Source organism: Apodemus sylvaticus, chromosome 12, assembly GCF_947179515.1.
Source record: "Apodemus sylvaticus chromosome 12, mApoSyl1.1, whole genome shotgun sequence".
In the NCBI taxonomy this organism is placed as follows: Eukaryota; Metazoa; Chordata; class Mammalia; order Rodentia; family Muridae; genus Apodemus; species Apodemus sylvaticus.
The window spans coordinates 79573512-79601236 of NC_067483.1; the positions used below are offsets into that span (position 1 = coordinate 79573512).

The 27725-nt window shown below is 51.8% G+C and overlaps 1 protein-coding gene across 2 annotated transcripts; it reads right to left on the bottom strand.

Annotated features, from left to right (window-relative positions):
* Nucleotides 1-1041: 1041 nt before the first annotated feature.
* Nucleotides 1042-26230, bottom strand: Vangl2 (VANGL planar cell polarity protein 2). Of its 2 annotated transcripts, none has more exons than XM_052201140.1 (8): nt 25940-26230; nt 11007-11269; nt 10293-10413; nt 6934-7541; nt 5955-6091; nt 5308-5443; nt 3624-3855; nt 1042-2766 (listed from the first exon to the last, which is right to left on the bottom strand). In XM_052201140.1, the coding sequence occupies exons 2-8, from the start codon at nt 11075-11077 to the stop codon at nt 2506-2508; spliced, it is 1566 nt and encodes a 521-aa protein (XP_052057100.1). In that variant the 5' UTR covers nt 11078-11269; nt 25940-26230; the 3' UTR covers nt 1042-2505. The 2 variants fall into 2 exon arrangements, with proteins under 2 accessions (XP_052057100.1, XP_052057101.1); XM_052201141.1 differs by lacking the exon at nt 25940-26230 and adding an exon at nt 21323-21419.
* Between the last annotated feature and the right edge of the window lie 1495 nt (nt 26231-27725).

Below are 27725 nucleotides of genomic sequence, written 5' to 3' on the forward strand. Positions count from 1 at the left end.
CGGGCTAGCCAGATGCCCGCGGTGGAAGCATAAGAAACCAAATGAGCCACTGGTGGGACAGCACTGGTTGAGGAAACTGCTCAGAGAGACTGAGTCAGCTGCCCACCCATAGCAGTTCACAGCATGAAGACAGCTTCCCATTCTGGAGAAGCAAAAGACACACACACACACACACACAAAACCATACATTTGACAATTCATCCTGACATTTTAAAAAATAATAACAACCAAGGTAGACGAAGATACCACAGGTCTGACACAAAGGACCAAAAAACCGCTACCATTCTTAAGTCACAGCCCTTAGTGCTTAGACAGGGAGTCTGGGGAAACTTCTCTTTGTTTTAGGAAAAAGGAATGGAAATATCACAGTGATTAAAAAAACATGGCAGGTTCTTAAAATAAACACTCCTTTGTCCCTAACCTAGGGTGTCAACTAAGATCCCAAATCTTCTCCTTCGGCCCACCCCACCCACCCACTGCTCAAAGCAACACCAAACCCACTCCTGCCCACAAAGGCCATGACACAATCACCATCCGGGCCCTGCTCTCCAGGATAGTGAGGTATTTACGTGACTCCAAAGGTTCTCCTCTGAAACCTGAATTTATTTATTTTAAGAAAAGATACCTTCCCATTACCCAAGGACATATTAATTTCGCTGGAGTTTATCCAGTACCTCTCCCACAGCCCTAAGCTAACCTGGAGGTCCTGTGTAAGTCAGCTCCAAAGACCATTTCTATGAGAACAGAGTAACCCCAATGGACAAACCCTTTAGTAACTAACTGGTGGGTGGGCTCCCCCTTTGGATCCCACAGCCTCGAGGGGACCATCTCGGGGGTGTGCTCTGCACAGGGAATTGAAGGGCCTGTGCGGTGGGGGGGAGGGTAATGAGGGGGGGGGCTTTGGGAGTTGTTTGAGAAGTGGCACAGGGGTATTCCTCCCTCCATCGCAGCTGTCAGGACAGTCATCCACACAGATCCCGGAAGGAAGGATGTGGGTATTCCCTACTTCTAGTCCTTGTGGGAAAAAATAATTTAAAGGTGTTTCATTTAAAGGCTCAAGTTTACTCTGAAAAACATCCATTAGAGGGTTAGTGAGTCCTGCTCAAGGTGAGCTGGAAATTACTGCGATTCAGCTTCGCTGCAAAGGCTATGTCAGTTAAAACGGGGTGAGCAGCTAATACCCACACAAGGCAGTAACCTGGTCCCTCGCCCTGATATGGGAGAGAAAAGGACGGGACCCTGGAAGGCCCTGGAAAGAGACCCCTGAGGTGAAGAGCTGCATTTAAGGCAGGGGATGAGGAGGGGCTGCTGGCCCCTCCCCCTAAAAAGAGATGAGGCCGCAGGTCTCCGGAGCTGGAATTCAGCAGGACTGGGGTAACTGGTGCAAAAGAGAAAATGTCTTTGACTCCAGGGTTGGTCAGGGTCTGCAGGCCATGGAGTCCTTAAGAAGTCAACGCGCGTCCTTCATGGGTGAAGGCAGGGAAGAACAGCTCCGACAGGGGTCAGCGAGTTCAGAGGGATGGGGTCAGGGACAAGGGTCTCTCCAACCTCAGGGGTCTATCCTGTCCTTCCTCTTGGGAATTGTCTAAGAAAGACACATTATGCCTTCCCCCACAGCTCTTGGTAAAGTGGTCAGAGAGGTTCCCCCTCCGGTTGCCTGTGATCATGTGACCATACAAGTCAGAAACAGTAGTAAAGACTCCCGGGTAGAAGTCCACACTTCCCCTTGTTCTGTGTGTGTGTGCATGTGTGTGCTTCTGTCTGTCTGTCTGTGAGGTACTGTGTGTGTGTGTGTGTGTGTGTGTGTGTGTGTGTGTGTGTCTGTGTGTGGTGTACCAGGAAGCACAGCTGTAATACTGGACAGCAAGACTGCAGGGAGAATCCTAATTCTGGGACTAAGTCACGGGTGCATCCTTGCCCAAGGACTCGGGGCTAAGGGTGGGGACAGGGGATACGGTTAGCTGCTGTCCCACAGGAGTTTGGCACCATGGTTCTCTGGGGTCAGAGGTGTGTCCCCAAGAGAAACCCTATCAGGGACCACTAGAAAGCGCGGCTCTAGGAACTTACGTTTATAAGTTGGGGCTCAGGAGGCAAGGGTACACAATCAGGAAGACCCTGAACGCTTTTGGAAGGGACTTCCATCCAGGGAACGTTTGGGGGGAAGAACGAGGGGTGGGAGAGTTATGAGGCACTGTTTCCTGCAGGGCCTGGAGTGATACAAAAAAATTGTGGGGCAGGGTGGTTCCCAGGTGTTGTTAAAGCAAAGTGTTCTCTCCAGATTTCCAGGTGGGAAAAACTGAGGAAGAGGGGAGGAGACCGGGTACAGGATAAGTTAATTCAAGTTAAAAAAAAAAAAACAAAGAAACAAAACAAACAAAACAAAAACAAAAACAAACATTAGCAGGAGGAAGCAGGATGGCAGAAATGTGCCAGGGCCAGAGAACCAAGCCCCTCCCACTCCACGGGAACCCCCACATCCCTCCTCCCTGGCCGGCAGCTGCAAAGTCACACAGAGGTCTCTGACTGCAGCCGCATGACGAACTTATGTGACTTGGGATCCACGAATTCCTCGGAGAGTTTGAAGAAGGGCACCTTCTTGGTGCTCACCACCAAGCTGAAGTCCTGGCGCTTTAAGAGGAACACGATGCCATCCTTGAGCCCGTTGGTCACGGGCTCCTCGCTCACCAATGTCCACTGTTTGGCCAGCCAGCGTTCCTTGTGGTACTGGATGGTGGGTCCAGCGGCCAAATATCGCTCCAGGAAGGCCTGAGGAGGGGAGAGGATACTGTTTGGGCATCTCATCCACCCACCCACTCTTCGTCCTCTGACACACAGCTTTCTAAGATAGCTAGGACGTTTCTGAGCTCATTCTATACCCATGAACTGGTATCTTCAAATGTAGGCGCAGAAGAGAGCCGGAGAGATGCTTAATGTATTGATGAGAACGATGACTCGCACAGAAGTGATACAGCTCCAGTGAGGAGCAGAGTTCACCCCCATCCTTCACCTGTTCCTGTACCAGGCTGTGCCCAGGGCTGCCTGAACCTCCTTCCTTCTTCCTTCCCTTTCATATAATTGATATGACTAGAACCACGTAGGTCTACACTAGGAGAGAAATGGGCCAAGCGAAGATTCAAGTGCCGCATTGTGTGTGTGTGTGTGTGTGTGTGTGTGTGTGTGTGTGCATGTGCAAATGCACTCTGCTTTGCTGGTCAATGAAATCAAAAGTTCAGGCCTGACCCACCACTGAGGTACACTGCCAGCCTCTCCATCACCTGCTCAACAAAGAAGGCACCAAGAGAGCCATCCTAGGCAGCTGGCAACTGAGCTAAAAGTAAGCAGAGGCAAAGCTTCCTTTGGGGATGAAGGGGTAAAGGAAAGTAAAAGTGCAAGACTTCGAATGTGGAGATTCTAGGGCCTTATAATAATGAGAAACAGGCCTCTGAAATCGCCCAAATAGTGCCAATCTCTCCCCTTGCATCTTCCACTCCACACAGACAAGATCGATGGAAGGAGGAGAGAGTCTCAAGAAGAGGTAAAGCTGAGGGAAGGGGAAACAGCCATGAGCTAGTGACGAGAAGCCGGCCGGGGACGGGAGGAAGGTCTGGAAGCCGCGGGCCTACCTTGGGCGTCATGTCGTGGGTGATGCAGAACTCCAGGTGCTGAAGGATGCTCTCCATAGTATGGTAAGGCTGCTGTTTCGTGGTGCGAAGGTACTTCTGCATGGCACGGGCCATGGAGGCAAAGATGGCTTGGGCTGCTTCCCGGGGGTCCATCACCTCCCTGGGGTTCTTCTGCTCCTCTTCCTGCAGCCGCTTGATGTGCGTGAAGGCCTCCTCCACAGCCACCACGAGCCTGGGGGACAGGGAGTATCTGGACCAGGTGCCCACTACTCATCCCACCCTCTAGCCACTGGCTCTGCCCGCTGCAGCCGGAGCCAGGCCAGGCCTCTGTAGTAGCAGAAGTCCATGTGGAGCCACATGCTAAGGGATGAAGGGGTTGCTTTCCTCGCAAGCGGCAAGATACAGCTGTACTCAGTGGGATCGGACTAGGACGCCAAGTGAAGGAACCTAGCACCAGATCCAGATTGATCCTCAGGAACTAGGCTGCAGAAAGGCCAAGTATCCCATTGAACCTAGGCAAAGACTCCACACCACACTACACCATGGAAAAATTAATACGTATGACTAAAGGGTCAGGGCATTAGCAGGAGTGGTGGTGGTGGTGGTGATGGTGGAGGTGGTGGTAGTAACAGTAGTAGTAGTGTTATTTATGTGGATCAGGGCATGCGCACGCCTTCTGTGGGGCTTAGAGAAGTCCTTTCTCTTACTCCGACATATGGATTCTGGGGATTGAACTCAGGTCTTCAGGCATGGCAGGGCTCCAGGCCCTGGAAATAGCATTTCTATTCAGCCACAATAACACAGGCAGTGCTGACACCTGACTCGGGTGGAAGGGTATATGCAGCAGTTTGAGACCAGGCTAGTCTACATAGTAAGTTCCAGCCCAACCAGAGCTAAATAATAAGTCCCTGACTCAAAAAACAAAACAAAAAAAAAATACAAAAACAAAAAACAAAAACAAAAACAAAAAAACAAAAACAAAAACAAAAAAATCCAAGTATAATGGCCCGTGCTTTTAATCCCAGCACCGGGGAAGCAGAGGCAGACACATTGCTAGGACCAGGAGGCCAGCCATCTTAGTCTGGTCTACTTGGTGAGGTCCAAAGCAATGAAGATACCAGCTCAGAAAGCAAAATGAATGTCACCTGAGGGACAACCGCTGAGGCTGTCCTCTGACCTCCAAACACACGCACCCACAAATTATCCTGCTGGGCCTGAGAACCAGTCTTCTCTGTAGGCGGCCCAAGTCAGGAAGAGCCGGCTCCTGGTAGAAAAAGCCAACTACCAAGCTGAAAACCGTGGGGGGCAGCATGATGGGCAAGTGATTCCAGCAAAAGCCCGGGAGCCTGGCATGAGGGGGAGTCTGGAAGCTAAGCCCAGGTTCACATGAGAGGTGCACAGATTTTAGCCCTCAAGGTCCAAGCAGGTGGTCCAGCAAGTCTGAACCTGACCCTCGGAACACAGCAATAATAAATGTGTTGTTTTACAACTGCCTAGTCCGTGGTGATCAGTCACGGAAGCACTGGGAATGAATATACATACAAACCCTGGATCATCATGGTTCTGTTCCCAGCAGGCACTGGGGCCTCCTGGGCTTCCTCGGCCCAGTTCTTCCCACAGGTACCACGCTATTGGCTTATCCCCTGTGTCCGCCCCGCCCCGGACTCGCACAGCCCGCACCCACCTGGCCCTGCGCTTGCGCACTCTGCGCTCATGCTCGGCTTCCTCGTAGTAATACTCATTGTGGCTGTTGTCGCGTCTCCGTGCTGCAGCCGCGATCACGGCCCTGGACTGGCCCGTGGAGTTATTGGTGCTGTTTTCTGTACAAGATCAGGATAGAGGAGATAGTCAAAAACAAAAAAAACAAAAAAACAAAACAACAACAACAAAAAAAAAAAAAAAACTGTAGCCTCTGCACTCTGCAAACATGGCCTGACACACCCAGAGGACGTGTCCCCACCACCCAGCAATGCCTCCCTGTCCCAGCCCTCCTGGCCACCTCTGGGAGAAACTGCAGGAAAGCGACCAGAAAGGCATTGAATGGGGAGGAGTCCCGCGTATATATTTTTTCCTCCTGATGCAGGAGGTTTTGCAGCTGGGGGGAGGGGAGGAAGGGCTATGAGACCAGGGCTATGAGCAGACACAGTAGCTAAACCAGGGGATACACCATAGCATAAAAAGGAGAGCAGCTAAGACCAGCTACCTGAAGTCAAGGGGAATGACAGAACAGAAGGGCTCGGACACAGGCCAGAGAAAGAAGGAGGCAAGGGAAGTAACTTGGAGTCCTGCGTAGGAAGAGGCCGGGAGGGGTGGAGGCGCAGGGCCGCTCACCCTCTCCGAGAGAATACACCTTGAAGCCAGACACTTTCTTGGCCAGGACGGACTTGGGCAGGTTGAGGAGGGCGGGGTTGTAGACGGGGAAGTCATGGTAATACTTCTCCAGGATCCACACTGCCACTCGTTGGATGCTGTAGGGGAGAGGGGGGAGGGGGGAGGGGGAGGGACAGACAAGGGGCGCAGGGGAAGGGACACATCAGGGCAGGTCGGCAGGGCTGGAGAGGACACACAGGGACAAGCTGCTTCCAGGAACCCCGGCTCAAGCCTGAGGTCTATACTTACCAGGCCCCTAGCCCTTCCCAAAGCTGGAGGAGGGGGGGGGGTCTGCTACTCACTTCCTGCCATGCTGGAGCCAGGGTGGGGGTGGGGTGGGGTAAACAGGACCCAGCCAAGGGGCTCCTCATCCCCCTCCAACATTCTCCCAAGGTTTCTGATAGGACCTAGGAGGTACCCCTGATGCGCTGCATAGCTGGGGAGGGGGGGAGGGGACATCCTGCCCACAGCCTGGTGGAGCTGACTTTCTATCTCTCCCTCTGGAGGGCCACCTCTGACCAGCTCATCTCAGTAGCATTTACTGACTACTCAAAAAAAAAAAAAAAAAAAAAATTCATGCCTCCTGCCTCCAAGAAAAAGACTAGAAACCTTCTATTTATATCCCTTCCTCTTGGTCCATCATCCTCTAAGGGTCCTGATTTCAAACTGGCTATCACTTCCAGTTCACAACCCCCACTGACATCTTAACCACGATCCTACATATGACCTTGTTGTTAGGCTGAAAATGCCACAGAATTCTTACTGTGTGCAAAGTCCCTTCCACCCAGCCCGACTAGTTCATCGCTTATGTCCCCTGCCATCACACCCTCTCCCCTCTCCTCCCTCCTTCGTCCCCCTCCCCGCCCCTCCCCCACCTGCAACCTTTTCGGGTCTCATCTTCCTCCTACACAAGTCCCGCTTGACTGCCGTGCACCCGTACCTGAGATGGCCCACATTGTAGAAGCGGCTGGCCCCGTCTGTGGATCGCACGACCTTGAGTGTGAACTGGGGCTGGAGCTGACGGAGCTCCAGCAGAACCACGGCCAGATAGTGCACGAAGAGCAAGGCATCCACTAGCGAAACCGCAAACTGAACCACTCCCTGGTAGCTGCGCTCCCGGGCGTCCAAGATGCGCACGCCATAGAAGAGCCAGTAGGAGATAACGAGCAGGAAGACGAGGACCATGAGCAGCGCTCGTAACACGAAGACTCGGGGCAGTGAGGCCTTGGGCCGGCGGAAGAACAGAGCCCAGCTGCCCAACAGCAGGATGAGCAGCTTGAAGGCCACGGAGATGAAGAGGCCTTCGCAGGCGGTCCCACAGGGCTCCAGCTCCTCCCGCCACAGCAGTGGGGGCAGCAGCAGGAAAGCCAGCGGGGTGAGGAAGGAGAGCAGTGCCAGAATGGCCCCTGCCGCCACGCCCAGGTGGCGGGAACAATCCAACGGGACACTGTCCTCCATGTCCTTGGCGATGCGCGTGAGGTCATCATGGGAGATACTGTGCTCGGAAGTGCCAGTGACCACCGTTGTGGTCTCTCCCCAGTTGTCATCCTACAGTCAGGAAGGGCGTGGAGAGGAAAAGACAGGCAGGGAAGGCGGACGGGAGAGAGAAATCAACACATACAATCGTCAGAAAATCCCGAGCTTTATCGTGTGCCCGTCTCGCCACTGCAGACACTGCCATCTAAAACCCAAGTCCCTGGGGAGCTGCACTGAGGTCAGGGGGGAGGGTACCACATGTGCATCAATGACCCTGAAAGCGGGGCTCAGGACAACTGCCAAGGGAGTTCCTCTGGCAGTGACAGTGACCCGAGGGCAGGCTTGCCAGGCAAAACAGGCAGCTTCCGGGGAAAGATAGGACCGGAGCTGACCCCCAGCAGCAGGTGACATACAAGAAGCTCATCTGAATTAGCGGCTCCTAACCCCAGCTGCACACAGGAGAATTCCCCAGGGAGTTTGGGAAACATACCAATTATGCAAAGTGAGATCTGCTTGTCAACCTTTTTTTAAAAAACCTCCCAAGATGATTATAACGCTCAGCCAAGATTGGGAACTCTGAGCTAAATGATCTCCGGGGGCCGCTCGTCAGAATGCACTCCGCGGACCAGCATTATGGCAGTCCCCTGGGAGTGGGTGAGAACGGCAGACCCACAGGCCCGTCCCCTATTTACTAAGCCACAATCTGCACTTAAACAAGATGCCCATGAACTGTTCCAACATTCAGGCCCTAAATGGGCTCTCCTAAGCGTCTCTCAGCTTTTGTAGAAGTCCGTGGTTTCAGCAGAAGCCAGAGCTAGATAGTCAAGGCAGAAGAAATTCATGAACCAAGGCACCCCAAGGAAAGAGAGAAAGCTGGGGGGGTGGGGGTGGGGGTCCACGTGCAGGAGCAGAGAGCAGAGTGGCTAGGAAGGGGAGATCAAAGCCACTTGGGCAGGTCATGGGGCAATGCCAGGAATGGACATCTATTCCAGCCAAGTGAGGCAATGTGTGACTGATCCCACAACACACAGGAGGCTGAAACAGGAGGATTGCATGATCAAAATTAGCCCATGCCACAGATCAAGACAGTCTCAAAAAGGAAAAAAAAAAATCCAGGGGCAGTGGTATATTGTAATCCTAGCACTTGGGAGGTAGAGAAAGAAAGGTCAGAGGTTCAAAGCCATCCTCAGTTATATTAGTAGATTCAAAGCTAGCCTGAGCTACAGGAGACTTTATCTTTAAAAAAAAAATCATCTATCCTCCAACCATGAGGAGCTACTGCAGTTTTCTCCTTAAGGGAGAAGAGGGGACAGGAAGATCAGAATATGGGAAGCACACTGCAGACTCGGGGTCACCGTGGGTCTCTATAAAGCTAGGTCTATGGAGTAACCATCTGAATAACCATGGTACAGGATCCGTGGATTAAGTATGGACAGACGGGCTCGGTTGCCCTTCAGATTGTGGTCTGCTCAAAGCTGTTTCTCTGCAATGGCTAGAGAGCATGCTACAGGGAAGTCCCAAGACCACCACAACTTCCAGTACCCACAATTCTGTATGTCCAGTCTGGACATACAGAATCCTACCCTAAACCCCAGGAGATCCAAGCTACAGGACCAAGCTAGGCAGTGCAGTGTAGGGGGCAGCCTGGAAGGGCCAGTGGCTAGAGAGCTGAGGATTCTCCTCTCCCAAGGATGGGAGAAGAATCTGATTGGAATATAGAAGGCAGAAGAGCTAGCCACTGTCAGCTGTGGGACTGGAACCCCACCCTCACCCAGTGACCCCAGATAGGCTGCCTACCCTTTCAAAGATTGAGGCAGGAAACCCCGCCCAACAGGCGGTGAGTTTAATCATATCTCAATGTCACTTCAAAAATCCACAAGGCCTGATATTACAGAAAGAAAAGAGTTCCCATTGTCAGACAGGCCCCCGACCCTCAGGAACAAGAAGCTAAGAGTCTCTACTGCCTAAGAGACTCCCAAGAAGAAGGAACAGGAATAGACTTGGGCAATCTCAGTGTCGCCAAAAATTCCAGGACTATGTCCTGCCTACTGTCCTCTCTATCCAGAGGGTGCAGTGGAGCAGAAGTCAGAACAGAGACAACTGCTCACTCTGTCCTAGAATTCTTTTCCAAGGTGCCCCTTCTAACTGCCCAGACTCTCTTCCTGTGCCCTAGCTCCACTGACTTCCCAAACCTCCTTTCCCTGGGACCTAGGTGATGCTGTTCCACTAGCTAACAGCAGAGGGCGAACATCTGTGACTCGAAGGAAACCTGTGGCCTACCCCACCACCAAGGCTGCCCTCCTACTCTGGTCTTTGCCAACCTGACTGACTGACAGAGCAGGGACATTTCTCCTTACTCAGCTAAATAACCTCTGCCTCTGAAGAACTAGTACCTCCAGAAGAGTTTCCACTAACATCTAAATTCCCTGAATTCCCAGCAACAAGACCCCACCTTGGAACACGAAACAAAGGACAGGCTCACCTGTAATCCCTTCATTAGGGACTCAGGGACAGGAGGATTCTGTTTTTAAAATCAGTCTGGGGGTCAGGCATAGTGGCGCTCACCTTTAAGTCCAGCACTCAGAAAGCAGGCAGATCTCTGAGTTCAAAGCTAGCTAGGACTACACTGTGAGACCCTATCTCACAACAAAAACAAGCTACAGAAGTCCATCCTGTCTCAAAAGAAAAACGAAAAAAAAGATACCGTTCTTGATCTTGGATGTGTCTTAGATATCTACCAGCCCTGTGCTTGCCTAGGAAACTCCATCTGCCCCAGAGGATCAGAAAATGTCGGATCTAAACCACTTTATCCCCGGTGCTCACCCGCTCATCCCCCCTCGTGGACTCATTGTCCAGCAGGGGCTCTCCAGGAGCCTGGATCGTCACTGATTTATCTCCACGACTCCCATCCCGGCTCTTTGAGCGGTGGCGATCCCGTCGGTCCCTGCAGCAGGAAGCAGAGAAACGGAAACAAAGGTCAAGAGGGGATTCCAGGTCCCTTCAGCAGTCTGCTACCCCATCACCTTCGTTTCGGGAAATATTAAAATGACTACCGATATCCCGCGCTACACCGGGCACCGGCGGGCCATATGGCTCCAAAGGGGTGTTCTCAACTCGGCGGTCTGTCTGACTCCTGAAATGTCTGTACCTGACTGGCTAAGTTCCCTTGGGGCAGCCAGGCCAGCCCCACCCAACGATCATCCACCCTGCGGTCACACCCTGCGCTACAACACCCAGCAACCCGGTAGAAACAAAACTCTAGAAACTTATAATTAATCAGTCAGATTTATACATCAATAAATTCTCAACCCATAGGATGCCCACACAATAAATTCAGAGCCAACTGATAATGGTACAAGCTGCCCACCTAGATTAGACAAGTTACCCCAATTTTTCTATCCCTATATGATATTACATCTACCTGTGGCTATTTAAAACCACGCGGAATCTGAATCATCCTGTTCGTCGCCCTCCATCTTGCTTCCTTCTCCCTTACACCACCTCTCTACCAGCCAGATCCGCTCGAGCTGTGCCCACCTGTGCTTTCGGGAGCTGCGGGAGTGGCCGGACTTATAGGAATAGCCCGAGTACTGGGACTCGGTGTCCATGGCGTCCGAACGCCGTGCCTTGTAGCGCTCCAGGGCCGCGGGCTGGGGCCTTTTGGGGGGCCCCAAAGCCACCTCCTTCAGCACAGTCTTCTTCAGGCCAAGAGGCACCTTTAGGAAGTCAACCGTCACCCTGAGGGACTCTATTTTGCTGGACGAGTGGGCTTCTCTCAGAGAAATTCAAGCGACAACACCCTGAGAATATAAAGCAACAGCTTAGAGGGTGGCTCAGGCTTCCCGTAGGTCAGGACACAAGGGGAAAAATATCTCCGAAAGCCACCAGAACCTCAGGTAAGCCCAGCCACTCCGTGAGAATACCTCATTCCTGGTTCCTGTTCTGCCCAACAGGCTCAGCTCCTCCGGCTTTGTCAGCTAGAAAGACCCTCCGCCCACAGTATTGCAGGCTGGGGAAGACGCTTAGCACAGGCTCCGAGGACAAGAAGGACACCCAGAATAATCCAACTTGGGTGCCCCGCTGGGAAGAACCAAAGCACTGCTCTCCTGTTCTCAGTCAGGACAGCAGAGACTCAGAGACGCATGTGTGTGTGTGCAAGCTTACAAGCACAACCTCTCTCTCTCTCTCTCTCTCTCTCTCTCTCTCTCTCTCTCTCTCTCTCTCTCAATGATAGGTGAATGGAGGTAGAGATTGGCAGCACGGTAAAGTAAAAAACAAAAAGAAGGGGCTGGAGAGATAGCTCAGTGGTTAAGAGCACTGACTGCTCTTCCAGAGGTCCTGAGTTCAAATCCCAGAAACCACATGGTGGCTCACAACCATCTGATACCCTCTTCTTCCAGGGTGTCTGAAGAAAGCGACAGTGTACTCACATACATAAAATAAATAAATGTTTAAAAAAAAAAACAAAAAGAAGCATCTTCCAAACGCCTAAAACCCCTGGATAAGCAAGACAGAAGCCTATCTCTACTTGGGGCTAACGGGCAGCATCCTTCATCTACACTGCGTGGTTTTTCAAGAGCTACCCATCAATCATCCTTCAGAACCCAGCCCCAATTCTCACAGACACCCCAGCTACCCTAGCAACCAAGGTCGTCATCTCCCCTGATGCTGGCAACACTAACTTAAGTCATCCCCATGCCCGAGCACCTCCTGTCTCCACTCCCTGATCAAGCAAACCTCTCTAATTCACCTACATTGAACCATGCTATGTCCTGGATATTGTGGTGTCACTGAGGTCTGGGGGAGATGTACACTAACAGCTAAGCCAATAAGTACAAGCAGCCACTTCAGCTCGGGAGAAGGAAAAGAACACAAGGTTACCCAGCAACAGATAAATGTGTCAGGGATTGGACCCTATGTACTAAGCAAGCACTCTACTACCACTGGGCTAGCTACATGCCCAGCCCTGTGGAGATACTTTAAACTGAATGTCTAGAAACTTGGGAAAATGACACCTGACCATGCCCAAGAAGAGAAAGCCCAAGAAAGGGATGGGATGACACCACACCACGGAAGGCGAAGTCGAGAAATGGCTCCATGCAGTTAAGAAACAATACACCACACAGCTCAGGATGAGAGGCTGGCAGAAGCTGTAGGAGCCACGCAACGAGTTCCAGTTTTATTTGCAGGCTATCGGGAAGCCTATTTAGCTGTGCGGATTTGGAAAGAAGAAGCAGAAACGGAGCAATCAGTGAGGAGGTCTCACAGCAGGAGGACTCGGCCACTAGAACCAAGGAAGTCGCCATTCAAGCACATAATGTAATTTAAATAATATAAATAAGGTGGGCAGTGATGGCACACGCCTGTAATCCCAGCACTCTGGGAGGCAGACGCAGGCGGATTTCTGAGTTCGAGGCCAGCCTGGTCTACAGAGTGAGTTCCAGGACAGCCAGGGCTATACAGAGAAACCCTGTCTCAAAAAAACCAAATCCAAAAATAAATAAATAAATAAAAATATAAATAAAAATAAAAAACCTACCCTGAGCAAGGGAGAAGATGCTGAGCTCTGGTAATGCAGAGAAATAGAAGAAGCGAGCTTGGGAGGACGGAGTTTATGCGGGAGCACATGTAGGGAAGAGTGAGCTTGTGGGAGAGGGCTGAGAGCTCGGCAGCTTGTGAGGAATGGCCAGTTGGGCGTCCAGGAGCTGGAGTCTGAGCAGAAGGAACGCTCAACACGCAGAGACGCTGCGCTGAGCTCAGGGGAATGGGTACAAGATCTCCAAACTGTACGTGTCCAGCAGGAAAAGAAGTGCAAGCAAAGGGACTGAGAAGAGGCCAAGAGGCCAGTGGAGTGAAGTCTCAAGACAGCAAGACAAGCGGAGTTCCGGGAAGGAATAAACACAACCCAGCACACGGTCCAATCCAACGCTGCTGCTAAACCATTCTGGATGTTAAAGCACTGAAACAGACTTGCTTTGTGGAGATACCTTTTCTCCAACTACTTTCTCCCGGACTTGGAAGATGACCAGAAGAAGGGATACATATTTGCATCCATCTCCCCTCCTGTGGATACAGTAACTGATACCCACCAAGAATACCTGCCTGTCCAAATGCCACTGTGCAGAGATAAGAATCCATGTGAAATCTATTCAAAGTGAAATCTCTCCCCCTGACAGAGTTATGTGGAGACAATCCGTGAGCCAGTGATTTATATTTCAACATCCCCACATCTAAGCGACATGTGATAGACACGTACTTTGGAGATAGATATACTTCAGCAAACCTGAACGTCGCTAAAACAGGGCCACAAACAGGGCCCATCCCATGCTCACCCCCTCTGTCTACAAATTACATGTTGGGCTCCCCTTCCCTTCCCCCAGGAACCCACTCTACTGGTTCCCTCCTCCGTACGGTTTAGCTGCCGTCGCAGCTGTGCCACTTTTGATGTGGTTCCCACCTGGTCCTTCTAGCTCTGCCCTTAAAGACTGAGCTTTGCCAGGAGGCTCTGAGACCAACGGATTACTGAGGGAGTGATGAGGCCAAGGGACGGAGCAGGGCTACGGATTAGATCCAGACAGACACTAGAACCCCCTCCTTCCTCATCCTCACCTCCCCATCTCAGAGCCAATGGCAACAAGAACCTGGGATTTACACAAAGATCCTTTTTAAAACCGGGCTGTCCATCGCTGAGCTGGGGGACTGAGGGCAAGCCACTAACCCTACTGTGCCCATGGACGACTGGTGGGCCTTTTGGTAAAACGAGAGGTGAAGATACCTCCTTTGCCTCCTTTGCCGAGGAGCTGCAAGGAACACAGGGGTGAAAGAAGCACTTTCATAGACTATGTAGCTACTAATAGTGAAGCAATTAATAAGCTCTCAAATCCAGTCCCCAACCACTTCCTCTGAAACTAGGGAAGGCGGCGGTATAAATAAATCTTGGGACTAAATAAAGATCTCCGGAGCGCACACACCCCAGCCCACTACTTCAAACACACCCAGATGTGAGGTGAAGCTACTGTTTCCCCTGCAGATAAATTTCAAGTCGCACAAGGTGCCAGTCATCTCTCAACTCTTTGTTCTGAGCTCTTTAGCCTGGAGGGCCCCTACTTTCCTCCCCAGTCAAAGACAGATCCCAGTTCTGGCACACAGAGGGCCACCCAAAATGCCACAAAACATGCTCCTTCCTTGGCCACCAAATGGAGGGGCCCAAAGGACCACAACTTCTGAAGGCTTTGCCTGCTGCCCCTCTGGGTACCCAAGGGAGCTAATCCCAACCCCGAGAAGGGATGAAAGGTAGGCAAAGAGATGGACAGAAGTTCCCCTTACTTAATCAGCCTCAAGAATCAGGGTTGGAGGGTCTCTCGGGTGGGCAGCATTCCCAGGAAACAAAGTGGAGGAGGGGATCAGTGGATGAATCAACAAGTAGAAATGTCAGAGAGGCGAGGAGACAGGAGAGAAGTCTGGATTTGGCACAGGGCTGAGCTGCACCCAGCAGAGGGGCAGAGACTGTAAAAAGCCAATATGCCCCACTGTTTCCCAACTCGTCCCCCACTCCTCAAGATACAAACACAAGCACTGAGCCCCCCCTACTCAAACCAGGCATGGATTATCTGGGGTTAAAAGGAGGCCAAAGAGGAAGGGGGGAGCAGAGAGAGCCCGGCACAAAAAGGAGACCCTTCTCCCCTCCAAAGGCCTTTCAGAAATAAAATTAATGGAATGTGTCTCAGTAACATCCCAAGGGAATTGGGAGGAGGGCTGAGGGGAATGTGGGGGCTTTTGTCCCGGCTGCCCAGCTTCTCCCACATTGATCACCATAGCAACCAAAGCCCCCTGTTGCCTAGGTGATGGCAGCCAGGTCCTGGAACCCATACCCAGCATCCAAAGCGAGAAAGGTTATAGAGGTGGGGGAATGGGACAGAGGGGGAGAGAATGGGGTTTCTCCTCTGGCAGTCCCAGCTTTTGTCTGAGCTTGGGATCGGGTTTCTTCATGGAAACAATTGGAGGCCTCGAGAAAATATAAACCGAAAACCTGGCAAGAGGCAGAGAGAGCAGGGCCCTGGGGTGCCGGGTATGTGGGTAGGTAGGGGTGCAAGGCAAACACAGACCAGAACCAACTGACTCTTCCTCCTCAGCTGACTATGACTGCATAGTCAAGTGCTCTGTGTGTGTGTTTGTGTGTCTGTGTGTCTGTGTGTGTGTGCTCTGTGTGTGTGCACTCTGTGTGTATGTTGTGTGTTCTGTGTGTGTGCTGTGTGTGTGTGTGCTGTGTGTGTGTGTGCTGTGTGGTGTGTGTGCACTCTGTGTGTGCGCGCTCTGTGTGCTCTGTGTATGTTGTGTGTGTGCACTCTGTGTGTGCGCTCTGTGTGTGTGCTGTGTGTGTTTGTGTGTGTGTGTGCTGTGTGTGCTCTGTGTGTGTGCTCTCTGTGTGTGTGCTGTGTGTGTGCACTCTGTGTGTGTGCGCTCTGTGTGCTCTGTGTGTGTTGTGTGTGTGCACTCTGTGTGTATGTTGTGTGTTCTGTGTGTGTGTGTTTGTGTGTGTGTGCTGTGTGTGTGCACTCTGTGTGCGCGCTCTGTGTGCTCTGTGTATGTTGTGTGTGTGCACTCTGTGTGTGCGCTCTGTGTGTGTGCTCTGTGTGTGCTGTGTGTGCTCTGTGTGTGTGCACACACTGTGTGTGTGTGTGTGTGTGTGCTGTGTGTGCTCTGTGTGTGTGCGCTCTATGTGTATGTTGTGTGTGTGCTCTGTGTGTGTGTGCTGTGTGTGTGCACTCTGTGTGTGTGTGTGCGCTCTGTGTGTGTGCTGTGTGTGCTCTGTGTGTATGCACGCTGTGTGTGTGTGTATCTGTGTGTGTGTGTCTGTGCGCACGCATGTGTCTGTGGTCAGTGTGCCCCTTTGCGACTGCTCTAGGCCTGTAGTGCAGCTCAAGCCCTTAGACCTGGGATGGGAGCATGGGGAGAACACAATGAGGATGCATCTAGGAAGAAGCAGAAGCCAGGGTGACTCAGCCAGAGGAGAGAGGGAGGGAGGGAGAAATGGATCACACGTGAACACCTCAAAAGAGGCTAACCCTTCTTCATCTCCACGGGCATGTGACAGGGCTGAGAGCACGCCTGTGAAGTGAAACTACCTGGGATTCATGTGAGAGAAGATTTGGGCCAGAAAAAGATGAGGCTGGGAAAGTGGAAAAACAGCTAAAAGTTCTGCTTGACCAGAGTCTGTCTCTGGTAGGCCCTGTTTCCTCTCCTCAGCTGGGGACCAAGAAGGGTAGTCCCGCCTGGCCGCTCCCAGGGAGAGGCACTCATCTGTGGGCGCTTGCCTATTACAACCCTCTCTGATTCCTACCCAAGAATCAGGGTCTTACCGACTCTGGCTTGGCCGCCCTTCTGCACCTTGGCCCATGGGTAAGAATCTCCTAAGTTGCACTGCCAAGCAGCGAGTGCCTACTTTGGGATGGACACGAGGATAACCTAACTTAGCTATCTGCCCAGGAGCAGAGCACCTAGTCATAAGGCTGATCATCAAAAAGAAGAATAAAGGTTCCAAGGTTTGCCTACACCATACTATTTCCCAGAGTTTCAAAAATGAGTCCAACCGGGTGGCCCTGCCAGGCTGTGACAGAGACTAAAGGCTTTTGATTTGAGTAGAAGCAGAGACACCTAACTTAGAGCTCCCCACTCATGTCCTCTCTCTCCCCACCTGGGGGACAGTTGAGTGACCCAGCAAGGACTGGCTGAATGGTGACTGGACCATAAAACCAACCAAGTTTTACAGATAATTAAGTAAGGCCCCACGAAGGGCCGTGGTCACTACTTCCACGACAGCCCATTCTAGCCTTTTGTTGGTGGGAAAATGTTGCTAACACTTGGGTTTGAGGGGAATCTCCTAAAGGGTGAGCGAATTCCTCTGCAAGCCTCTCTCTGGCTCTAGTTCTTTCAACAGACAACACTATAAGAGGCTGAGGAGAGGGAAAGAGTTGATGGTTCCTGCCCTGCACCTCCCCACCAGAGACACAGGGTCAAAGGTCAGGCAGTCCTAAGCCCAATGCCAAAGAATCCACCTCCAGAATGGACATTTCTGTACCCAACCAGTCACTGCTCCAAAGAACATTAACACTCCATTTTTCCCCATCCAGCCTTGGACACAGACGAGCCACCCATCCCAAGAAACTCATGCTAAATCCTTCCTACCACAGAAAGAACCAAGGTGGGGAAGGGGGAAGGACCACAACCACCCTAAGCCCTAAAATGGGCTCCCAGATTCACTCTTACACCCTCAAGGAAAACAAAAAACAAAAAAACTAGTGACTCTGGTGAGAACCAAGAGGCCGAAGAAGACAGGTGGATCTCAGGGCCCCCAGTGGGAAGGCTGTAGGACCAATGCCCAGGAGTTGGTACCAGGTGCCCCACCCCCACACTGCTAACCAAGCACTCTCCTAGGAGGCCCAGACATGAGCTCACCATCCTCACAGCCCCAGGGTGGGGGCAGGTTCCTTCTCCCAGCAGGGGAGGGGCAGAGTAGCAGGGAAGAGTCCACAGGTAGGCTCCTGCCAGGGCACCTGATACTCACCAAAAAGGAGCTAAAGAGCAGAGCCCCACCCCCTTCCACCCTCTGTAATTTCCCTCAATGTAAAGCAGGCAGCGAGGAGGGCACCATCCAAATTCAGACACCGAAATACTGACACACACACACACACACACACACACACACACACACACACACACTCTAGTTCCCCTTCTGAAACCTGGAATGGTTCCTGCCTGCCCCACCCAGCTCCACCCACCCTAGCCAGGCAGGTTCTGTAGAGACCTGTTCTGCTCTCTCTCTCTCTCTCTCTCTCTCTCTCTCTCTCTCTCTCTCTCTCTCTCTCTCTCTCTCTCGCACCCCTACCCCGATGCAGCTCTCAAAGTCCCTGCTCCCTATCCCAGCACTCACACACACGCTCACATACAAACACATGCACAGCCCATAGCATCCCATCCCCTAGTTTCCCCTAGACCCATCCCCAGTCAATCTTGGGCAGGATGTTGAGAGATGAATATTCCCTTTGGCATCTTTCCCAGGCTGAGGCTATGGAGAGAGAGGACACAGAGGCAACCAGGACTGAAATGCCAGGATGCTCTATTTAATCCCCCCACCCCCACCCACCCCCGCCCACGGGGGTTTGAGCTGCTGCTTCCCAGGCTGTGGCAGAGGAGGCCCCTCCCCACATACCAGGTGAGGCCTGAAAAGATCAAACCGGAAAATGGAAGAAGGGCACTAGGAAGTAGGTGAGCTATGCTGACCCACAGGCCCACTTCCGACACACACACAGTCAAACAAAATGCCACCCTGCCTTTCAGTCCTAAGTAGGCCTCAACTGCCCCTGGCCCCAAGAGACCTCAAAGCCTGCTTACCCAGCCCTTGCCTCAAGGCAGGAAGAGTTATTTAGGAAGGGGAAGTCAGCCAACCTCAGGCTGCCAATGTGGACCAAGAGAGCTGAGACGTGGGGAAGGAGTGTGTGGAAGAAAGACATATGGGATGCCGTGGGTGATGGCTGGATTGTATGGGGAAGCAGTAGGGTGAGCCTCAAAGTGTGAGACCCAATGTGTGTGTGTGTGTGTGTGTGTGTGTGTGTGTGTGTGTGTGTGTGTGTGTGTGTGGGGGAGGGGGAGGCCTGGGATTCTCCATAAAACCTCCTCCACCTACCTTACCTCAGCCCAGGGCCACTAATATCGAGGAACACCAAGAAGGCCAAGAGCGGCACAATCAGCCTCCGCCCTCCTGACAACACCCGCCTCCCTCACGGGTGCTTCTCACTCTTTCTGAAGATTAGCAGTTCCCCCCTCTTTCTATGCACCACTTCCATTCCTGGGGTAGAGCAGGTGACAAGATAATGTGTTTCTGTTCACACCTGGCTGGTTTTTGAGTTACCACATCAGACCCCAGGCTCAGCGCCTGTTTCTGTCTGGCCTCCTCCCTCACCCTAAAAAGCCAGATCCCCCATTCACAAACCCCTTCTTGCCTTCTATCTAGGCTGGGGGAGCCAGGCACTGGTGAGAGTAGAACTTGAAGTCCCACAGTTACCACTATGAGAAAACCACACGACACTGACGGACAGGTCCCTCTCCACAAACTCTTTGAGCTACGGTGAGGACTCTTTGCAGAGTCAGCCTACTACTCCACATAGGAAGAAAGAGCTTGAGCTCCAATAGGAGCCTTGAGTGGCTTAGACCGTGAGGTGTTCCTCCTGGGAACAGGCTGGACTCCTCCAGAAGACCCCACTGCTTCTCATCCTTAGAGGCCTCTACTCGGCAGGCTATGTGGAGTTGTGTTAGCTCTCCAAGGGGGAAGAGGGATCAACCACACTGAGCAACCAGAACAGGGATGGCATCACGGAAAGACAAAGAAACTTGAAGAAGAGCAAAGACATGACCGAGACCAAGAACAGCAGTCAGAAGCTACACCATCTCTGAAGACTTTCTTGCCTTCTCTAAGCTTATGTTCCCATCTGTAAAATGGGGACAATAGTTTTCTACATAATGATGTATCCAGTAAAGTGCAGAAGCTAAAACACACAAAGCGCTCAATAAGGCCGGGTGTGAGAGCCACAAGCCTTCGTGGTCCCAGCACTTGACAGGCAGAGAGAAGCAGACCTCTGAGTTTGAGGTCAATCTGGTCTACAAAGGAAGTTTCGGGTCAGTCAGGGCCACACAGAGAGACCCTGCCTCAAAAAAAGAAAGAAAGAAAGAAAGAAAGAAAGAAAGAAAGAAAGAAAGAAAGAAAGAAAGAAAGAAAGAAAGAAAGAGAGAGAGAGAGAGAGAGAGAGAGAGAGAGAGAAGAAAAGAAAAGAAAAGAAAAGAAAAGAAAAGAAAAGAAAAGAAAAGAAAAGAAAAGAAAAAAGAAAGAAAGGGAAAAGTAGGTAGGTACATAGATAAATAGGTAGATGGATGGATTAGAAACTGATGCTCAGGGCTGGAGAGATGGCTCAGCAGTGCAGAGCACTGGCGACGGCTCTTCCAGAGGACCCGAGTTCAATACCCAGCACCCACGAGGCAGCTCATAACTGTCTGTAACTCTTGTTCCATAGACTCTAACACCCTCACACAGACAAACATGCAAGCAAAACACCAATGTTCATTTTTTAAAAATTACAAATTTTAGTACATTCTTTTTTATAACTGATAGTAAAATGTTGGTTTCCCAGCTTTTAGGTACTGCCCAGCCAAGCCTTCTGTTTCTTCTCCTCATTGCCTCATTATGAAAAGTAGATTCCGCTCAGAATAAGGAAGAATCGTCTTTGGACGCAGAGAGAGCTCCTCCCCAACATGAGCGTGGGCCAGGAACTTATCGCATACTGATCCATCCCGCGTCTCAGGAGCTCTTTGGTGTCGTCCTCCCCCCACCCTCTCTTCTCATCCCTCTCCCTCAGTGAGGTCTGGCCTACAGCGCGATGGCCTCCCCCTCTTTTCCAGGCTCTCCTAGCTATTCATCGCTGGGTAGGGAAGGAGGCACTAAGCCTCCTGCCCCACCCCAGCCCCAGCCCCTGCCACTCTCCCCTCTCAGGGCCCCACCCTGATTACCAGGATAGCCCCAGTACTGCTGATTCCAAGCTTGCCTTTCCCAAACCCATTCCCAGCTGTCTTGTCTGTAATTACCAACCTTGCCAGGGGCATAAGATTGGCACTGCAACAGCTCATTTCCAAAGGGCCCCACCATAGAAGCCTCTGCCTCCCACTCTGTACTAAGGGGGTGGGGGGAGAAAACACGCAAGGATCCTGTCTAGAAGGTGACAAAGGGATGTCAAAGGCCAAACAGGACAGAGAGAGTGCGTCTGTACATCTGCTATCAAAGTCACGTGGAGCACAGGATTACCCACCTGTAGAGGGTGAGAGGTTTCAGGTCAACTCAGAGAGGGAGGGAGTTGATCAGAGGCAAAGCAGGAAGATGAATCCCACAGGGATAAGCGGTAGAAGCACACAGATGGGCGCTGCCAGGAAAGAGGAAAGGGTAAGGGTAAGTTAAAAAAACAACAGTCTGACAACACTATCCCAGCCTCTCCTCTCCCTGACACCTCCACCTCCACCAACAAACACCACAGGACAGGACAGGAAAGGAAAGGGATCATTAATTTTGTTTTACAGCTAGGGAAACTGAGGCCAAATCTACACTTTGTACTTCAAGATCTTGACACCTCACAGACATCCCTGCTCATGCTCAGTCTAACCAACAAGCCCCTCAGTTCTCTCCCCGTCTTCCTATCCTTTAAAAAACGGTTAAGAACGGGCCGGGCATCATGGCGCAGGTCTTTAATACCTGCACTCAGGAGCCAGAGAGGCGGGCAAGTCTCTACAAGTTCCAGGCCAATCTAGTCCACATAGTGAGTTCCAGGCCAGCCAAAGGTAAAAAAGCAAGACCTTGTCTCAAAATAAATAAATAAACATATAAACAAGTAAATAAATAAATAAATAAATAAATAAATGGGATCCACTGAGTAATATTAATGTAATAAAATATTACTAAGCCACAAGAAGCATTACATATGCTGTATGCATATATCCTCATGCATAAGTACGTACACATACATGTACATGCATAAGAATGTATACATACATGTACACGCATAAGTATTACACATACATGTACATGCATAAGAATGTATACACATATGTGCGTGCATAAACATTACACATACATGTACATGCATATGCATGTACATGCTCATGCATAAGTATGCCTTGCAAACATTCTGAGAAGAGGAAGCCAGACATAAAATGATGACATTTTAGAGAAGAAAGCCAGAACAGACAGAAGGTAGGTTGGGGATGGCCAAGAACTAAACAAGAGGACACTGGAAACAAAGCTTAGTTTGCCCACAGTTCCTTCAGAGCTAGTGAAAATGTTCCACAACTAGACCGAGATGGTTGAGTCGTATTGTATGTGCACTAAATTCCACTCTGTTGGAAGAAGTTCATTTTATGTTAACTTTTAACAGTGGTCAACACATGTCCTTCAGGAACCTTACCCAATACTGCACCTCAGACAGAACCAAACTCTGTGCTGCAAAGGCCTCCAGAATACACCTCCATACGTCACTGGGGGGTGGGGTGGGTGTCCAGGGAATCAACGTGTCCAAGCGTGTTCCCCCTGTAAACAGTGTCTCTTCCCCCACTCCATCCCCCGTGTTTCACACGGCACCTGGCAGAGTCGGGCTGTGCCGAATGTGGTCTGCTAGAGGAGAACACCACGTACGTACAAGCTCACTCCAGTGCCCTGCCGTCCAGACCTCCGCCCCTTTCCTACTACATCTGTGGATCAAAATCCAGGCCACAACAGCCAGGGTTTACTAAGTCATCCCCCTGTGCCAGACCCTGAGGAACACATTCTTCCCAGGTTATTTCACTTTGTCGGCATACACCTACCAGGTGGGACCTATCACCAACCACGTGTAACAGCCGTTCTGTCTGGGGTCAGGGAACTGCGATACAGAGAAGCTAATAGTTCAGAGCAAACTGTCATGGAGGGAGAGAGGTCTCGGTGCAGGGTGGGGACCCGGGATTCCCTGTGGATGGGGTCAGTGTGGGCTTGGACTGCCCAGGAAGCTAAGGCTTAATTACATTGTCCCAGATCACACTGTTCTTAGCATTAAGTGGAACTGACTGCCTCTTCTTTGGGCCTCGTAGTGTAGGAACCAGCAAAGGAGAAAAGTGGAATCCCTAAGTCTCAGAGGGAATGAGGGACCAGGGGAAAAGGAGGATCTTCCTCCTCAAGACCTCCAGGAAGGTGAGGGAACAGACACCAGAGAAGGCAGCCCTGAGGGGAAATTGGAGAAAGCACCAAGCAGGACCAAGACAAAAGGGAAGGAGGGGCGAGTGTGGCCACTGGCTCCCTGTCTGGAAGCACTCTTTGAAATGGCACTTCATTGTCTGACCACAGGTAGCAGACAAACCAAGGTAGGCCAGAAAGCCAGGGCACTAGCCTCGGACAGGAGCTCCTCCACAGGCCCTGGGAAACACCGTCTGATAGGTGTCTGGCTTGAAGAGATGACACACTGGGCGGGGACAGACTTTTCCTTGCCTCCTCTTCCTGCTCCAATGTTTTCTAGCCCTCTCCCCTCTTCTCCCCAGGCTTTATGCAGGTTAGGGATCTCTGAGGGCTAAAGATGGAACATTCCAACTGTACATGCCCATTAGAGACCAACATTCCAGTGGCAATTACCCAGGACCCTAATGGGCATGTGCAACTCCAGCCCCTGTCTTAAAACCAGTGTCTCCGCCTAACTAACCTCTGGCAGCAAGAGGAAGAGTTGAAAACATGCAGCTGGGAAGAAGGCTTGGGTCCCAGAGGAAATGACCACCACCCCTGTCTTCCCTTCACCCCAAAAGAGGATGAACAAGAGCAAAGAGAAAAAGGAGGTAGCTGCTACTTCTCAGGGAGGAAGAGGTGTCTATTCCTCAGTCTGACCTCCACCCACTCTCATGATGATGAATACAGACCCTTTTCCCACCAAGTGGACATCCGCCCTCTTGAAAGCTCAACTCCAACACACACAAACGGACATACATTCACACAGAAACACACTCATATGCATACACTTGAACGACTCACACACACACACACACACACACGAACTCACATATTCACACACATGTGTGCACACACACAAACACTCTCAGACACACATACATGTATGTACACATACACACATAGTCACACACACACACACACTCCATCCAAAGTGTGCTTCTAATAAAGAAACTGCAGGATAAACTACTCAGACACACTTGCGGAAACTCCCAGACGAGCACCCCATGTCACTTTCTCGCCCCTCCTGCTGCCTACCAGGTCTCATGCCTTGGTGTGTGCTCCTCCTAGCCTCCAGCCCTCACCCCTCAGGATCCTGGAGGCAGGGCAGGGTTGGAGGGCTCTGAAGTAGCCACCGTCAAGATGGCTTTCCAAGAGAGCCGTGGCCTCAGAGAGAGTAGTTGGGTCAGAGAAGGCAAACATATGGCCCATGGGGCCACCAAGGACACGAAAGCCCAGCCTACCACAGCGAGGAAGGCCACTATTATGTCCTTGACTCCTGAACCCCCAAATTCCTTTAAGACCACAGGGCTCCTCCACCTCATTCCCCACAACACACACTATCTTCCAGAGAAGTCCATTTCCCTCAAAGAAGCATCACCTAAGAATACTCACTGCCCCCCAAATGCACAATCCCCACAAGGGTCTCACATACTCAAGACACTACCCCTTGAATCTAGGCAGGGCCATTCAAATCACGCAGTCAGCCTTCCCTGTGGGCTTTCTGCCAGGAAAATCTGCCTGCAGAGACAAGAGGTACCCCCAGTACACGCTCAAAATACACATTAGCAAAGACAGACACATATCCATATCTACCCATCAGTGCAGGTTACTCACAAGAGCACAGATTCACACACACACACACACACAGAGGCACACACATACCTACCACCCATTCTGCTCTCATAAACCCACCTTCTCTAATACCTGCCCACTGCTTTCCCATAAGCCCCTCTCTCGGTACTTACACACACAGGCACACACCCCTTCTCTTGAGTATACACACAAATACATACCCAAATACACAGCAGATGTGTGGTCAGCGCTCTCTCTCTCTCTCTCTCTCTCTCTCTCTTTCACACACACACACACACACACAGAGAGAGAGAAAACCATCTACACATCCAAATCCAAATCCAGGGCCCACCTGCAAGAACACGGAGCATGTCAAGACGTATGCACAAACACACACACACACACACACAAAACAAAGAATCATGCATACTGATCCCCCAATCAACCCTTTACAACTCACTAATGCAGTGCTTAGGACCTTCGATGAGTAAATAGGACAAGGGATAGATATGATGTCGTTGGTTCCCCAGCACACACACACACACACACACCGACACACATTCACCAGTATCGCCGCAAGTCCCATTCTTGGGCTACACACACACACACACACACTGCTGTGCGGGGCCATCTCTCAGGGATCCACTCTACACCCTGAACAGATACCTGCCCTTCCTCCCCACACTCCAAAGGTGTGTATGCATCCCTACGTACCTTGAGCCTCCAATACCTCCAGCCTCCGATCATTCCACGGCCTCTCCCACCACCTCCAACACAAGCTTCCCAATCCTCGGCTTCAATGGGTTCCCTTGGGATCGTTCAGGCGCCCGCTCGGGGCCCCCCGGCCCAGGAAAGTCCCCGGCTCTTAAGGCCTGGGCTCCGCCCCTTCCCCATGCGCCCCTTCCCCTCCCCAAAGTTGGGGTTACTCCGCTGTGCAGTGGGGGACAGACCGGAAGGGGGTTGCCTCAAGCCCCCCTTCCCCCAGAAGCCACCCTGCTTTCTCCGGGGCCGGGCGCTCCCTGGTCTTTTGCATGGTTTCCTTCTTTTTTCTGTTGCTTTCTTTCCTTTTTTTTTTTTTTTTCAAACTTTGCCCGCGCCCCCGCGGCCCGCCACTCACCCGCCGCTGCGAACAGCCGGGTGGACCGGGCGCACGCCCTGCTCCGCTCCGCGCCTTTGTATCCGCAGCGCACCGGGTCGTTCCGAACTCCGCGCTCCAGAACCGGCAGCGCGGGCGATGGGGGTTGACGAGGGGGGCTCCTGAGGTCGCTCACCCCGGCTGCGTCCCAGACCACTCGCCTGTTTCCCCCTCGAGGCCCCGGGGGCAGGGGGCCGGGGGGACTGCAGGACGCTCAGGCTCCCATGGCGGGACCCAGGACCTAGCAATCGGGGGATCAGGAATCAGATCTGGAGCCGGCGGCGGAGGGGGAGGGGACCAGAGGGGGAGGGGACCAGAAGGGGCAGGGGGCGGGGAGCGAGCTCCCAGGTGCCGCCTCCCGGCTGTTCCCGCAGCCGCCGCCCCTCCCGCTGCCGCGTCCATTGTCTGCGGCCCGGCTCTTCCCCGAGTCGCTGCACCCCCAGCCCTGCGCCTGGCCATGCCCTGCGCCCTCTGGATCCTGGGAATCCGCGCCTGGCTAGCAGACCTGGCCAGGAAGGTGTGCTTGATGCTGCCTCGGTTCTTGGCTTTGGTCCAGCCCGCAGCCCCTCTTGGAGCTGTCTTCTTCGACCCCGGATTGAAGACCTTTCCCCTAGGCCCTGATGCTGGCCATATTCTCTTCTTTGGGACTACAAACCTGGCCCCACAAACTCCAGTGGAATCTGAGACTTGGGAAGATTGGTCTCCTCCGGCCTAGAGATGCGAGAAGGGTCATCCCTGATATTAATTAGTGACAAGAGACAGACCCCTCTCCCATGTATACGGTATTTCCCTGACACCATACCCCCCTTCTTCCAAAAATAATTTAATTACTCGGTGTTCTAGCTGTGAGCGAAGACCGCCTAGTCAGACTGGGACGCTCACTCATTAACACGTTTTCCTCCCCTCTGGTTTGAGTGTTGGGATTAATTACAAAGGGAATCCTGCCCTAGGGGAGAGGGGGAGGGGGAGAAGAAGATGACGAGGGCCCGCGACTTTGGGCAGCAGAGGAGAGAGGGGCCTTCTCCCAGGAAGCCTAGAGTAAAAAAAAAAAAAAAAAAAAAAAAAAAAAAAAAAAAAATCCCGCCTGGGTCGATGCGGAACTCCAAGCTCTCCACCCTAGAACTTTTGGCTAGTTTAGCTTTGCAGGTAGGACCCAGGGAATGTAGGTTAGAATAAAATATCTGGCACATTTAAGGCATTTCCACTTCAGAGCACACTGAGAAAGAAATCAGATTTGCTAAAGTGCCTAGGAACCCAGCAGGGATGAGCCCACCATAAAGTAGCTGTGGGAAGGCCAGGTCGCCCTCGGAGGGAAGGAAAGGAAAAGTATTATTACATTGCCCGCTAGTACTATTTACCGTGTAACCTACCACTTACCTAGAACAGTGCCGCTTCAAAAGCATCTTCCAACACGTCTCACACCCCCACCAAGTCCACCTTTCAATTCTGATACCTGCCCCTCCCAACCCTGTGATTAAGAAATCCCAGAGAAGGCGACTCCCAGCCTCCCTTCCTTTCTCTGATCGAGTCTCCCCTAAAACTCAGCCATATCTCTGCTCTACATTCTAACGGGTCCCCCAAATGAGGACAGATTGTCTTTGTCTGCATATGGCTGTTTAAAGGTAAAGACGCTAAACAAACGCTTCCCTTCTGCTTTGCTTAAACCCTTGTTTCTCTTCAGCCACCGTTCCCACACGTTAGCAGAGAACTTAGTGCTAAGACGGCATGAAATGCAGTCATGGTTTCAAGTACCACAATCTGTGCAAAC